Source organism: Labrus bergylta, chromosome 1, assembly GCF_963930695.1.
Source record: "Labrus bergylta chromosome 1, fLabBer1.1, whole genome shotgun sequence".
NCBI lineage: Eukaryota > Metazoa > Chordata > Actinopteri > Labriformes > Labridae > Labrus > Labrus bergylta.
Genome location: NC_089195.1, coordinates 13,219,426 through 13,236,001, shown reverse-complemented (window position 1 = coordinate 13,236,001; position 16,576 = coordinate 13,219,426). Strand labels below are relative to the sequence as shown.

The following is a 16,576-nucleotide window of genomic DNA, read 5'->3' as shown; positions in this document are numbered from 1 at the left end:
CTCTAACGTCCCACATACTGTCCTCTGCGTCTCATTTAAAGGGGTTACTCCAAGTCCTCTGTTCACTATGTATTCTGTTTTAAATTATTGAGGCCTACTGTGTCCTTTCACACTCCAAATGGAAATCTTTCAAATTCAAACTCCTGGAGTATAGATGGCCTAGAAGTTCAATCGCTCCACATGTATGAAGCAAGTGGCCTCGGTAACCCAAGTCCCTACAGACTTAGCTACTGCCACCCCTACCGACTGAATAAAGGCACAACCCCCACCCCGCAGACTCAAAACCAAGTCTGCATCATTTTACTGTCAAACACATCTTACTGTAAATGCATCATTAGTAATGAAGTATGATTCATTCTCTATGTAATCTGCATACTTCCAACAGGTGCTTTAAGTCTTCACATGCATGAATCTTTCTCTGACCCTTTTTGTTCATGTCATGCGTTGTTATTCCTCAGTGTAGTTTTTGCAGTCGTCACTTTAATGCTCTCCTCTCGTCATGTCCCAATTGATGCAACGTTTCCCTATGAACAGAATCCACTTCATGTCTCTCGTGGCCCGTCCTTGTAAACCATTCCCCGTAATTATGAAGGCATCCTCTCGACTGGGGATTTCATCACATGGCTGAGAGCTCTGCAGAGATGCCGACATCAGGAAATCCCCGTCACAGCAATGAGACACTAACAAACCACACCACGTATTGAACTGCAGGAAAATGAGCCTAAAAAGAGGCCAAGAGGAGCTCTGATTAAAGCCTCAGATCAGAAGCCATAAACCAATATAAAGGTTGCCCTTTAAAAGAACGTAAAAAAAAACAATTACTTTCCTTCCTTGATTGTACTTGTGGAAAGGGTGATAAAATTCCATGGCTAAAGACGCTTAGTGATTAATCATTTCAAACCAAAAGAGCTAATTGTTACACTTGATTGGGGTTTGGCATAAATTCTCGAGTATCCAGTACGACTAAAACTTTAAGTCCATCTTAAAGTTCTGGATAATCTGCCCAATTCCTTCTTCAAAGTGTTTCCAAGCAGACAAAGAACCGTGCAGCATTTTTCTCTCTCTTGTACTATTTAGCAGGATTGGGTCTTTACAGAAAATAAGAACATAAAAAACTCCCAGCAGCCTCGAGCCCCCAGTGAATCAGAGTATTCGGTTTGAAGCAGCCATATATCCCTTCCAACACTGCTCCTCTGGGGGAAGAGAGAGCGGCCCTGAATACATTATTCAACAGCCATGACTATGGGATAACAAGCTGGTGAGGCTGAGCTTGATAAAAGACACATACAGTACGTAAGTGTTGAGAGGAGCGGGAGATATAGATCTAATGGACTGGTCACTGAAAAAACAATGTTGATGAATTTACACTCAGTATGTTATTCTCTATCACCTCTGTGAATCGACACCTGGTGGAAACAACTAATGTCTGTGTTAGCTTTATCTTTGATTGGATCACCTCCAGGATGTACTCTGTGGGAAAACTGGGAATGATCTGCTCACCTTCAAAATACTCCATTGGGTTAACACAACCTCTGGGCTCACCACTCTGTGAAATACTGTGCTGGCAAACACTCAGACAGCTCAGTTTGTAGAGGAGGTGCCCCAGCTGACGCTACAGTCCTTCATCGCAATGGTGGCAGGTTTCAATGCCTGATCATGACCATAGACTGTAAATATTAATGGATGATGCCTGAGTGTCATCACCCATCTGTTACTGCAGGGGGCGCTGGAGTCCCATCGATGGCGGTCTCCATGTTGGAAATGCTGTCTCAGCCTAACTTTCAGTCAACCTAACGACAGACTGACAGCTGGAGCTGAGGCGGGTTTTAAGCCTCCTGCCAAACCGTTACACCGCGCCCACCTGTCAATCAGGTCAGCTACACGCCTTATTGTGAATAACTCTTATCGTTCATCAAATCAAAACATTCACCCCCCCGTACAGTGTGTGCCGAGCGAGTCATGAGCTAATCAGACCTATTTGTTTTTTGAACCAGGCTGTAAACATGTTAATCTCTGCTGTAAAAATTGGCCATTTTGAATGGGTGTGTATGTGACTTCCTGTGCTTCTGCAGCCAGACTCTAGTGGACACTCGAGGAACTGCAGGATTTTGCACTTTCACATTGGCTTAATTTTTCAAAACCAGAGGTTGCCCCAGGATCGAGACGCAATTTGGTGCATGTCATCCCCCACTCTCCCTCCCCACGTTTCCAGTCTCTCTCAAGATGTCCATATAAGAAATCACAAAGCCCAACACAATTATCTAAAAAGACAGCAAAGAATCTGGGGATTTCATCTCAAACAACATTAGAAAATCTATATACAGTATACTGGGTGGCTATGATCTTCTGGCATCAAATTCAATATTTGATATGTTGTCTTTGTGCTATTCTTAATAGATATGGGTTTTCAGTGTTTTATAAATCATCACATTCTGTTCCTAAAACTGCACTCCATGATCTATCAGGTGTGAGTCTGCTGACCTTAAAGGCAAAGAATAAGCCAGTGTGTTCTTGAGTTATATTCCCCCCCAGTGAAGATAACAGTGATCTAGATTAGCGCTGGGCTCTGCAGCCTTTAGTAATATAGCAGTAATGTAAGTGTTTATTCCCTGCGAGCTATGATGGCTATTAGATCTGTACTGCCTTGATGGGATAGATTGTCCTGAATGTGAAGAGGTGATAGGGTTAAAGAGGAGGGTTTGTAAGGCCCCTACAGCGAATATGGTCTTTACACACACACACGCACACACACACACACACACATAAACGTATACACACTCACATTCACCCATATAGCCATGGGTTCAGTACAAATGAAAAAGGATCTGTTTTGATCCTCCGGGGAATTGGATGGAACAGAGACAGCAAGGAAACTGTACAAGAAGAAACCAGGAACAAGAGCAGTAACACATATATGAGGATAACATCAGATGGTAAATGGATTTTGAGATATCATCCGAAAGATTGGAATCCATGACAGTGCAGCAACCGTCTTAAAAAATCCAAACTGCTGTGTGTAAAAAGGAACAGAAAGCCTGACATGTAAGAATGATAAATCCAGTTTTATATGTATATAATTTTTTGCTTTGGTGCCGATTCCATTTGATCCCGATTATTGCGATTGGTATGGCAATTCAAAAGTATTGTGATACAACAAGCACCGTGACTTAATAGTATCGATAACTTATCGATTGACTTATTAAAGGAGCAATATGTAACTCTGACCCCTAGTGTTTAAAATAGGTACCGCATGTCAAATTCTAAACATTGTAGAGAGCTGTCTCCCCCTGCCCCCTCCTCTCTAGAGTCCATGCTGCTGCAGGTTGCCATGTGGTGGACTCTGAAGCTTCAGTGTTTAGCCAGCTCTGCATCGGTCTGTAAACCTTTCTGCATTTTAACCTCTCTCAAGTTTTCAACAGCAAATACTGATCCTAGTTTGAGCACATTTCTGCTCGTGGAGCTTATTAGAAACATGCAGAGGCTTTTTAGGTCGAGTACAATCACTTCTAACTGAACCAGTTCTCTTGCCCGCTTCCATCACTGCAACACCTGTTGGTTTGACCTGATAACTGCTCTCATATCTGGCAAACCGAGGGGCATCCAAAACGGCCGTGTGGAGCCGCCTTAAAACCGCCTACCTTCACTGGTCCAAACAAGTCCAGAGCATTCAGGACCATAGTAGATATGTGCTCACAGAGGTGAGTTTGTTGTATGTCAGACATGAAGACAACCTGCCACTGGTTATCTTGTTTCAGTTGGATGGAACAACAGATGGCTAATTTCCCCAAAAAATGTCTTCTTTTGGCTGCTCTTGTTGACTGTTTTTCTGATTACAGACACAACTTCATGTTGGAATATCAATCCCCCTCCTAAAAACATATTTTTAAAACGTCAAATAAAAAATACTTTTGTGAATCGATTTTCCTCGCCAGCCCTAGTATTCAATAGCCTGCATGTGCCTGTGTGTGTGTGTGTGTGTGTGTGTGTGTGTGTGTGTGTGTGTGTGTGTGTGTGTGTGTGTGTGTGTGTACGTGTGTGTGTGTGTGTGTGTGTGTGTGTGTGTGTGTGTGTGTGCATGTCTGTGCCAGTACCAGCCTCAGACACTGACCCTGATCGATAATCTATTAGTAGCAAGACATGTCTGCTCGGGCAGGCACACAAAAATACACACATGTACAAGCAACAGTCACTCATACAGCTGGACACGTACAGGTGAACAAGGTCAAGTCTACCCATGCACAAAGCAACTTACACACACGCATCTCCTCCACACACACACAAACTTCTCCAGAGTTAACTTATTCCTCTTTCACCTCAAGTATTTGCACCACAGGGGAATATTTCACAGCAAATGGAGCATTGCAACTTTATCTGCTCTGCTCTCCTCCTCCGTCCTCTCCACTTATCTTGTCTCTCTTCCACTCCTCGACCGTGCCACAGGACACAGGACTCGAGGGAAAAGTTGTTTCTATAGAGACAAATACAGTGGTGATGCAGCCGCAGACGTTGCAGTGTTAGTGTATTGGCTCTGTGAGTCTGTCCTGTTAATCACTGAACACAGTCTGCATGCTAATCATGTTGTAGCCTATGTTTAATGACCTTGTGTGTGGGTACATGTGTTCTACAAAATGAGGTGTTTTAAGCGTGCATACCTTCATATTAGTTCTGCTGCTTAGCACTGAAGTCCCACACTGCAGGATCACGATTCAACCTTTCACTGCTTCATTGTCATAACAACAGAAATGATTTGAATTTTCCTACGTGCACATTTAAAGCAGACACAGCAGTCCTGGATATAGGATTATTTTGTAGCCTACACAGTGACATAAACTGTACATGTGCAGCAAACCTTTCATGCTTTCATGCTGTCTGTTTGTGGTGTTTTATGGGATTCAGCTAATTCTGCACACAAAAGACGCTGTTTATGATGATAGAATTCCAATCTAGACAATCACTGAAGCTGAAGAAATAAACATGTTCTTGACTCTGAGGAAGACACTGCGTTGAAATGCAAGTCCTTTGCACCTTCATTAAATTTGCCTAAAGTGATTGACCTTAATTCCAACAACAACAACAATGTGTATATGAATCGGAATTGGATTGGAACTGAACAAAAGTGGATCGGTGCAGCTCTACTATAAATATATATTAAGTCTGATAAAATCAAATTTAAAAGTCTGTTCGCTGCTCACTTACAAAACAGCGACAAAAACGTCTTCTTACCTAAAATCACTCATCCAGGTCTACACTCCCTCCCGCCCACTACGCTCTGCCAATGAAAGGCGTCTGATCCAACCTTCACAACAGGGTCCTTAGTCTCTAACTAGACTCTTCTCCTCTGTCGCCCCCGGGTGGTGGAATTAAACTACCAAAATACATTTTGACACTATTAGTGTCTTTATTCGAGGGATAGGCTAGTGGATAGAGTTGGAAATCAGTGAGAGAGAGTGGGTACAGACAGGAGCCACAGGTCGAACCTGGGCCGTCCGCTTGAAGGACTATGGCCTCCGTACATGGGCCTAACCACTACGCCACCAGCGCTCCGTCCCTTTGCATCTTTGAGAAAATGCTAAAGACCCAAGTCTTTCATGAACATCTACAACCTTTAAGATATTGATGATGATGACAATGGCGATATTTTGGATGGTTTTGATGCTGATTAGAACTCTCAAGAACAGCTGTCGATGTTGTGCTCTGCCTCTGGTCACTTCCTGTCAGCACCTGTGTGTCCCATAGGACTTAAAGCTGTATGTTTGCACTTCCTGATGTCTCTAGATCTTTGCTTGTGTTGCTCTCTGATTTTCATTGCTTTGGATACAAGCTTCTGATAAATGAACTGTAGAATTTTAGACTCTCTTAATATAATAAAGTAAATGTGCTTATTTGTAAATGTTCAAATATTATAAATTGTAATATCCATATCCTTAATCTTCCTTCTGCACCGCCTCTCATCTGCGTGCATCTGTTGTTTTTTGTCACAGGAATAGGTTAAATACTGTTCTCCAAGTTTAGGGGAAGATTTAAGGTCTTGTATAAAACATAAGCATTACAACAAATAGAGCACCAAACAACAGCAGTACAACATGCATCAATAAGTGAGTCCCAAACTGCAGCAAAGTAAACAAAAGGGAGAAACTAATACCAGCTGGGATTAAAGAAAGTTGTAAGCTGTTTATAGTGTGCACACAGTTTCTCTCTCGCTCTCTCGTTTCCCTTTTTTTATGGGTAAACTATTCTTATCTCATCATGTCCTGGCAGGCTTTGTTCAGCCTCAGCAGAAGCTCGCACAAAAAATATTGAACTAATGCCACAACAGGACTAACAGTTTCCTCCGATTGTGTGCTTAAGACTATTATATGAAAATGTATTCCAGGGCTCTAATCTGAAATGTTATGCAAAATCCTGCAGATGTGTTTTATCTTTAAGCCCTGAGGTTGGAAGGTATCATTGGTAAAACCTCACTTGCAGGATAGTTTGTGCAAATCTCTGGATTATGAAATGCACGGCCAGAAACTCCAATCAGAGGCTAGAGCAAAATACTCCTTCTACTCCTACTTCTTTTCCAGCTAGATGTATTTTAGCTCAGCTTGTCAGCTGGACGAGGACAGATTTGCAGGGGGAAAGGAGTAGCTCATTTATACATGTGGAGCATTTTTGTTTTTGTACACAGGGATGATGTGTTTGGTGGGCAGAAAGATAGCCAACAGTAGCTTGTGGTCAATTCACATCAGAAAGTTATGGACCGTCTGGACGCCTGGTAGGGGAAGACAAGTTGTCTTACAGTAACAGGCTAACCTGAGCAGTGAGTTGAGGTTTCCTGACCTTTCCTGACCGCCTCAGTGGGTCAAAGGATCCAACTAAATGGCTGGAGAAGGCATATAAATCTATCACAATTTTGTACTTTGCGGTCATGTCCAGGACACTCACCGGGCTGTGGCTCAGTTGGTAGAGTCAGTCGTTTCTCAATCAGGGATTTGATCTCCAGCTCCTGCAGCCACATGTCTGATGTGTCCTTGGGCAAGAAACTTTACCCAAAGTTGCTTCTGCTGCTTTGTTGGTAGTGTATGCATGTGTATGAATTGATTAGTTACTTCTGATGGTCTCTTTACTCAGCAGCCTCTACCATCAGTGTGTGAATGTGTAGGTGTGACCTGCGGTGTAAAAGTGCTTTGCGTTTTTTACTAATATTAGAAAAGAAATATACAAGCTCAAGTCCATTTACCATTTAATACTGAGATTTGTTTGAAGTTTTTTTTGTTTTGTATCCCTACATTTCGCTGAAATCGTTGTTAAACAGTAAGAGGAGATCTTTTTAGAATTCTGTTACCTCATCGTTATGATGCACCTACTTCTGGGTCAAGCTGCGACCTCTGGTTTAAAGAGATAAAGCCAACGTACAAGTGCAATAAAACTGCATTTTGTTTAGTGCTTGCGCCTCATGTAGGGAGGCTACAGTCCTCCAATTGGGCAGCCCAGGTTGAAATCCGATCTGTGGCTCCTTACCCGCATGTCATTCCCTACTCTCTCTCTCCCTGATTTCTGACTCTACTCACTGTCCTATCTCTACAATAAAGGCACAAAATGTTAGGTGGAGATTTCATTTCCAAAATTGCGGCCGCACAAAAACATCTCTTCAGAAACCAATCAGTGACATCACTGTTACCACGTTCATGTTTCTTACACTCTATGGTTTACAGCTAATTTTGCACCATCTTTTATTTTGCATCCAAACATGCTCTTAAGAGTCCTGAGGAAAACTCCTCACTGAATTAATAAAAAAAAAACACACCTGACTTTAATGCCCCTGACTGTAATGCAGCCGCTGACTTTATTAATATTTCATTGAACTTGATGGTTTGGAAAATCTCGTACTACTCTGACCTAATTGTGTACAGGTCTACCTAAGACTGCAATTTGTTAGCGCACATATCACGACACTGCTGCCTTATTCAAGGTGAAATATATAGTCTAGTTTATTTATACAACCATTCATGCGAATGAGCAAAATAGACTGCACAGAGGAAACTTACACCACGGCTACTAAAAGTTACATGTACAAAGGAGACACACACAAGCTAATGAGACGCAAACACTAAACAAACACAACGAAAACACTGAAGAGGAGCAGACACCCTCCCTTACTCTGCACTCTCGCCATATGTGTCTACTGACAGCGAACTGATGCAGTGAAAAAAACTTTTTATTCATTGTGTATCACTAGCAGTGGAGTCACTGCTCAGAGCGTGCTGGGATACCTAGCTTGTTTCCCTCATTAAGTTATCTATCTTAGCTCATACTCTTTTTGTTCTCAGCCAGCTAGCTGCCTGACAAGTTTCCAGCAACTGAAAGCTCAGTTAGCAGCAGCTAATATCAGCTACTTTGATGCTTTGACCTTCAGAATTTGCACAATGTGAGTTCAACGCACAAGCAGACACAAACCGACCTTATTGGTCTCGACTGGCTGCTTTTCACACCAGCTGTCACGTTGAGATTTAAATCCCTTATAATGATCTCAAAGCCATCAACACGAAGCTTCTGCAGGTCACTGATGAAATGTAACGGAGATGATGAGGCCCCCGAATGCACATCAAGACCCTACAACATATTAAAACCGGGCACCCTGAGAGTACGCCGATGACAAAACCTGTTTTGTTTTCTGTTGTTACACGACCGCGGGGACCGAAAACAACAAATTAGTATTGCACACCAACAAACACATCACTTATTTAATAGTGCTTGCTAATTAGCTGAATTAAAGTTTAAAGAGGAATGGAGGGACACCGCAGGCACTTTATCACTCATTGTTTGACTGGTATTCTGTGAGAGCTTAGACTACATGTCTTCAGTTATAAAGTCAAATAACTGTTCCTGTGTTTCTTAACTTGTTAACTACACATTTTCAGCTCTATCTTCTGTCAACTCTAAGTGGGATTCTTTAAAGATTCATACAGGAAAGAGTGACAATAATTTGTTAGGTCTGTATCATAGACTGTATACACCGATGGACAACACGCCTTAACGTCCTCTCATGGTGTTTCCTTGTTTCCTTCCTTATTGTATGGTGAGTTACCCTACAATTACCACCCTGAAGGCCTCTGCACACTGAATCTTTTTTTTCAGATGCCTTTTTTTTAGATCTGATGAACACTGAGCAGAGCAGTGGAGACATAATGTCTTGACAGAAGGAGACTGACAGAGCAGAGAGTGAAGAACTGAAAGGTTCTTATTTTTTTTGATTGACAGATATACAGTAAGTATCTCTTGTTTCGTAAATGTCCATAACCTTTAAGACAGCGAGGTGAGACAGGCAATCACAGGGATACAGGCAGGAGAGCTAAAAGCTGTTATTAGGCTGATGGCAGAGATGAATCAACCTAATGTATCTTGTATGAGGCTCCTGTGCTTAGGATGGTTCTGTATGAAGTTAGACAGGCAGTGAGACGGAGCAGAGGAGACAGACGAGAGAGATGAAGGCTGCTATTAGAGTGATGACTGAACACAAATAAACCAATCACATCACTTACTTACCTTCAGTGCAGACCTGTTGAGACTGACGGTCAGACAGACGGTCAGATGAAGCAGTGAGACAGGCTGTGTGTCAGGCACACTGAAAGCTGTTATTAGACCCCATCTGTACTGGTTGCTGTAGGCTGCGATGATGAGCCACGAGTCCGCGGCTTATTATTACCTGACTAATTACATTGGCTACCTCAGGCTGGCATGCCTGTGCCTGTATTTATAATCAAAGTGAAATTAAACTATTAACTGAATTAATGGCGCAGTGTTGAATGTTGTGTCAGCTCACAGGAGAGTGCATGACGTGTATATGTGTATATGTATATGTTATACATAAAGGTGTATATATGTGTATATACACCTTTAGTGTATTTATTCATGCAGCCATGCACATTTCACACGACGAGGGGAGATTTATGAGCGAAACAGTAAACACAAAAGCCAGAGGGACGATGAAGTGAGCCGGAGAGGAAGATAAGGAATGAAGAGAGTCTAAAGTAAACAAAATATGTGTACTAAAGAAATGCTGCAGCTCGCCATGAAACCAAGTAAAGCCACTTTTATTAAGATCCATAAACTGTGTATACAGACGGACAGCATGACTCAACCCGGTATTCCACAGATCTACAAATCAATGGGCGGCCTGCCCAGGAAGCATCTATGGGGACACACTTGCTTACAGTATTTCAGTTTGTGTTTGGCGTCTAGGCTCTGCCCTCATCACACCTCACAGTTTTCATTTACATGCAGAACTTTGAGGAGTGACAGGAAGGAGCAGAGGGAGAGAGCGGAGATCTTGCATCTTAAATATACCGTCAATTGGAAGGAGGTGTTGTCATGTGATTGTGGGTAATGACGCATGGCAAATGTGAAATCAGTTGCACTACATTTCTTTTTTGTGTAGATTTTTGGGAATAGGGGGTAATTCCTAATTTACTGGAGATCCTCAACTTATCACATGCACACAGTGTATTGTATTAACCACTGATTCTGCAACAATCGATGTAGCCTACATGTCTAACCTTGTGCACTTTAAAATGGTCTAAGAGTATTTCAAATCTTAACAAATAAGCCTCAAAAGTTTCCAAAGAACTAGCTGCGGGTTACATTTCAGAAGGGGCTTGATATATATTTATAATTCGAGGAGCTCGGGAGCTCTCATTTTGTAGTGTTTAATCAGCGCATGTATGCATAATTGTTGTGGGTGAAAGTGCTGTTGGATGGTGTTGAGGCGTATCTGAGGTGGACTCATCTGTAATCACTGAGAGGCTGCTGAAAATTGGCCACAGCATGATTTGTTGGCAGTCAGTGTAAGAACGTGTGATCATCCATGTTGGGCAGCTGCAACTGGCATACAAATTTGCAATGCCTTAATATCATGTATCAGTAAAATGTGTCAAAAATAGCACAAACTCTGCACACAAATACACCAGTGTACGAATAATTCAAATACAGATTGTATTTCTTACATCAAACATGATTAAAGATGGCAATGCCTCGCAACATGTATCAACATCTAAGCAATGAAACGGTTAGCATCCTGCTGAGCCGAAAGCCATTTAAAAGTAACCACAAAAAGCATGTCCAACATCAGACTGACATTAAAGTGAGACATCGTCTAACCATCATCAAACATCACACAATCTACACTGAAGACGGACTTTCATGGAGAGAAATTAAGTGTTAATGTCACAGACAAATGTCGAGCTAGATGCTAAACATAATAAACATGGAGGGGATACATGCATGGAATAAAATGTGAACAGGCTCAAGTTTTTAAAAATGTAGTTCTACTTGAAAAATAACCTTATGGTACTAGGAAGCTGCAGCTCTTCGCTACTCAGATCTCAACTTAACAACCGGCATGTTTGTGCACAAAGTCCGGAGCATGTGTCATATATGTTTTTGTAACAATTTGGGCCTAAATGCACTGACAAACATGTCGCATGCATGACGGTTGCGGCGCGTTCTGTCATGTCATCAGGGATGCTGGAAGTCAATTTCAGTTGGGGTTCCGAAGACAAGTCATGCTAAATGATGACATCATTCTTTCTGCTGTCCAAATTTGCCAACATCTACTTTTGAATGGCTTCATTCCTCTCCTACACATCGGTCTCAGGAAATAGATGGAGCTTATTTAAAGCGTCATTAAAAGCTTCCTGTACGACTTTCAGAGCAGATTTTTAGACCAAATTAAGTGCTCCCTACAGACACACTATGCGCCTTCATCCCTAAATATTAAATGTGTTCAATATTGACGATCCTGTTGAGTCTGGAGAACACCGAGGACGGCCGAGCACAGACTCTGTGAATTGCCACGTGGAACAGAACATTAGCCAATCAGGAAGTAAGCTGACTGAAGCAGGAAGAACAACAAATGTAACCATGGCGACAACAGCAAACACAAAGCAAAAAGTTAAATGGATTTCAGAAATGGAGGAGCAACTAGTTGATGTGTGGCAACAACCCAAGTGTTTAATACGTGTCCTGTAAAACAAACCACAATCCAACTGACAAGGAAAGGAAACCAAAATGTTTGCAAGCTAACAGTTAGCCACATTTAGCTTGCCCATCATATTTGTTTACTCTAAAGTTGCATTTGACCACGCAGGATTACACGTTCTGATAGTTGAGACTCTGGTTGTTTATGAATTAATCTGTTATTCTGTGTTGTTCTGAGTTGGTCGTCTCCTTGCTCTCCACACACTATGAGAACTGAACTGTTAATCTGTCATGATTTTTCGTGGGCTCATGTGTGGGCTCTCTCACAATTTCAAAATCGTTTAAGATTTTAAATATCTTTTAGTGTGCGCCAGGCCGTACAAGATTTTAAACCCAGGATTAAGGATCGTCTGACGAGTGTGTGCAAATGTTTTACTGCTGAACTCTTCTGGTTTTATTGCTTGATTTGCTTGTTGTTGGTCTGCTGTTTGTTCTTTGTGTGGAACATTTTGTGCTGCTGTTTGACCAGGAAGAGGTTTTTGTATATCAGTGGGAGTACTCCTGCTTAAAGAAGGATTTAATGAATAAAAAACACTTTTAGAGCTTGTTTCTATGCTCCGAATACAAGCGTATAGGTTTAGATTTGATAGATTTGTAATTGGTTACCAAGCTAGTAAGGACCTTTTGTTTCTGCTGTGATTGCCGTTGATTGCCTAAAGGTAGAATCGACTATTTCCTCATCAAGTGAGCCTTGCCGTTATTGTTATACGTGCTGCTATACGTGTCACATAAGCTCCACCAAGCAGATTGTTTGGCTTCAATCAACTGTTGTGTAAATAGAAATTAGCAACTGTTTAATATGCGGCAATTATTTACAGTCGGCATTTCCTCGCATTTGCATACGAGTGCTTAATCAAATGAGATTTCACGTGTGCGCTGGCAACTTCTGAGTGACTGAATCCTGCACTAAACGAACGCGATCAGGCCCGTTCATGCACGCTACCCGTCGAGCTGGAATGATTCGAAGCACATTACATCTGTCATGCTTTACAAAGCGCCCGTGGCTTTAAACAGAGTGGAAAGATAATATAGTGAAGCCTATCACACGGCCCGTTTGAAATAATTAATCCAGTGCACATGCGTCGGGAACCAGACGAGGGAGGCGATGCACGATATGGAGTGCTCATTTGTTGTCTGCAAATTTGTTACCTGACTCTGCGTTAGTGGCTGGTGTGTGCATGTGTGTGTGTGTGTGTGTGTGTGTGTGTGTGTGCATGCAAAGAGGCTGATTGTACTTGTACACATGCAGCACTTATTGGATGGAAGTGTGTGTACATCTTGGATATGCTAACTTGTTGAGTTGTTATTTAATCTCTCTACATGTATGTCCTTTGTATACAAGTCCAATTTGTGTTTTTTCTGCTACCAAAAAACAACAACTTGTAATCGTCCTTCACGCTCGTGCAGCGGTCCGTGTTAGTGTTTGTCATCGGCCCGTCCCAGGAGTGTTTGGACGCTCTGAAATGGAGCACAGACAGGTGTGACATATTAGAGATTCGGTCTCCACATGCACAAGCAGACACCTGAAAACAATGAATATCCACCCATAATGAACAGAATAACAAAGTGAGAGAGAGAGAGAGAGAGAGAGAGAGAGAGAGAGAGAGAGAGAGAGGGGTGAGAGAGGTGGATTGGGAGTGATGAGGAAAGGAAGGAGGGAAGATTTTTTTCCATTTCAACGGATCAACGACTTTCCAATTTTAACACAATTCTCATTTGGAATTCAGAGCAGAATGCATCACGATATTAATTTGGGGAAATCAACGGAAAAATTGGGTCACCTGTGAGCTATTCATTTCACGCCATCAAAACAAATAAGCCATTTTTAAAAAAAAAAGAGAGGGCAAAAAAGGGAAGGCGAATAGACTAAATGTAAGATAATGTACGTGCAGAGATGTAATGGAGAGTGATGGGGGAAGTGTGGGTGAGAATGTGAGTAGGATGATTTGCAGACTGATGCACTCCACCGGACAGAGAGGGAGAGAAAGACGGCGGGTAAAGGGAGAAAGTAAGTTGTTAGATTGAGTTTAAATGGCAGATATTGGCTTTGCATTCATTGCAACACATCCGCTGAATGTAAACTAATGTGTGCAGAGCGTGGCTTGATCAGACTCTAAAGTGGAGAGCAGGGGTCAGGGTCACAGTTGCATTTAGCTCGTTAGTTTGAGAATAATTGCCTTTTTTGTGAACACACACACACACACACACACACACACACACACACACACACACACACACACACACACACACACACACACAGAGAGAGACACACAAGATTGGAAACAAGCAAACACACTCGCAGACAGGATGCTGTTTTGAATAGATTATGCAAATGAAATGCAGAGTGTGTCAGACAGGCAGAGGAGAGGGATTCAAGTATGCAGTGTGAGAGTTGATACAAGCTTCGGCAGTGTTGGTTATGCAGGTTAATGCAGTATTGACTGCTGCCCAGAGGGGTGGCGTGTGTAAGGATGGAGACTGAAGGTCTTAAATATATATTTTAACATGATGTTGTTTTAATCATCTCTCCCTCTCTTTCTCTTTCTTCAGGACAGTCCACTGATCCTCCAATCAGACAGAAATGTGACAGTAAATGCTCGAAATGACGAGGGACAGCTGACCGGTCAGCTCACCGTGGGTAAGACCAAAAAAACACACATATACACCTCCACTGGCTCCCAATTAGATCCTGAATTATAGTCAAAATACCCCTCAGTACCTCTCACACCACGTCTAGAAACCTCCAGTCCTCAGACTCTGGCCTGCTCTCCATACCACACACAGGACTCTGCACCTATGAGACAGGGCCTTCAGTGTCACAGCCCCCCCATTTATTTTAATCCGTGCTATTTTGTCCCTCAAGGCTCACCGTAGATAGTGGTCCTCAGTGTCTCCCTGTAGTCTCAGTGATGTAAAAGAAGGACACTGCTGCATCTTTGAATGTTTCATTTCACTTTAACAAACTCTCAGAAAGCTCAGCTGACGAGTTCAAAGTAATATCCACCTTATGACATCACACATTGACCTTATGACATCACACATTGACCTTTGTTACCGTTCCTTTGACCTGTTTGACCTCAGTTTGGGATCCCAAACCACTTCCTGTTTCTGGAGTCAGACGCGTTACCGTTGCGCCACGAGGTCCCGTGCCACTTCCTGTTTCTGTGCTTAACTTCATGTCCTAACCTTCCATCTACCAGATGGGCCTTACTTTATTTCAAAATAAAAGCACACAGCAACCAAAGTACTCTCATTTTAAGACAGATCAACATTTCAAAATAAAAGCATGGTTGAATTCAAACGGGGAGTAAAGTACCCTGAGGTTAAGTTAGTATAGACATTCAAAATAAAGAAGGGCATTACTGTATTTCAAAATAAAAGCAGACTTTTATCCAAACAGAAAGTAAAAGTAAAGTAGCTATTAAATTTCAGCTATTAATCACAAGTACAGCATTTAACGTTTAATAGACCAAGTTTTAAATCAGTTAAATCTCTGTTTTTAATGATTGTGAGAACATTGAAAAGTACTTAAATTTAAAAAACAACAGATGGTTGATACATATTTAAAACCAGGATTAAGATTGAGCGCTCACATCAGGACATTGGCGACAGTGCATAAGTGTTCCTGTAATTTCTGTTAATTAAAAACAACAATTTTCCCCAACATGCTTTTGCTTCTGTTTTATGGCTGTGATATTAAGACAAGTAAAGATATTGTTTGCTTTTACCGACACACACACACACACACACACACACACACACACACACACGCCAGTAAACTTTTCTCAAACCAGATTATTTCTCCAGGATGGTCAGTTATATTGTCTTGTTTGTGCTTGAATTCCTGAATGCATTTTATGTCCTTCTGTTTATCAAACTATAAATGCGATCTGTTTCTATTATTGTATCTCACTGAGGCTGACAGCCACGCTCTTTTCCCAACTAAATCATTTTTTTCAAGCTCTTATTGTGTTAGCGAGCGCCCCGCTTTCCAACAGAGGACACCACTTGGAGGACATATGACACACATACTGCAAAATGACATATTCTATTAGGCCTCAACAACAAACAATATTTCATAACTTGAATTAGAGTCTTTTTTACAAGCGGCAACCTCAGATGGTGACAAATGAAGTCAACGCTGAAATGCAAAGAGAAATGCAGTTCCTCGAGTGTCCACTGGAGGTTGGCTGTAAAAGTCGAGGTCCCTATTAGGTCCCATTAAACCCACAGTATAGTAAATTCCACTTCCAGGCGGGCTCTCAATCAATGCATAAACAAAAAGATGACGTTGTGGCTGGCGGGAAATCATGGGAGTTCTCTCTAACCCAAAAACAAGCTTATGTGTTGGTTAAAGGTCACATATCCTCCTCCTCTTCAACGAGTGTAAATAAGTCTCAGAGCTCCTCAAAACATGTCTGTGAAGTTTTTTGTTCTAAATCCACTCTGATCCTGTATTTGATCATGTCTATAAACCCCTCTATTTCAGCCCGAAATGCTCAGAACAGGCTGATTCTGTGTCTGTACCTTTAAATGTAAATGAGCTGTGTCTGACCAC

General features: G+C 41.9%; 1 protein-coding gene across 2 annotated transcripts in view; it reads left to right on the top strand.

The window, feature by feature from the left end:
• The window catches only part of LOC109989051 (zeta-sarcoglycan), a 380,910-nt gene that overhangs the window by 279,141 nt on the left and 85,193 nt on the right, over positions 1–16,576 (top strand). For both annotated transcript variants that reach the window (XM_065954498.1, XM_029278628.2), the window contains one exon: positions 14,569–14,656. In XM_065954498.1, coding sequence (XP_065810570.1) covers positions 14,569–14,656 — 88 coding nt within the window. The remainder of the gene's footprint in view (positions 1–14,568; positions 14,657–16,576) is intronic.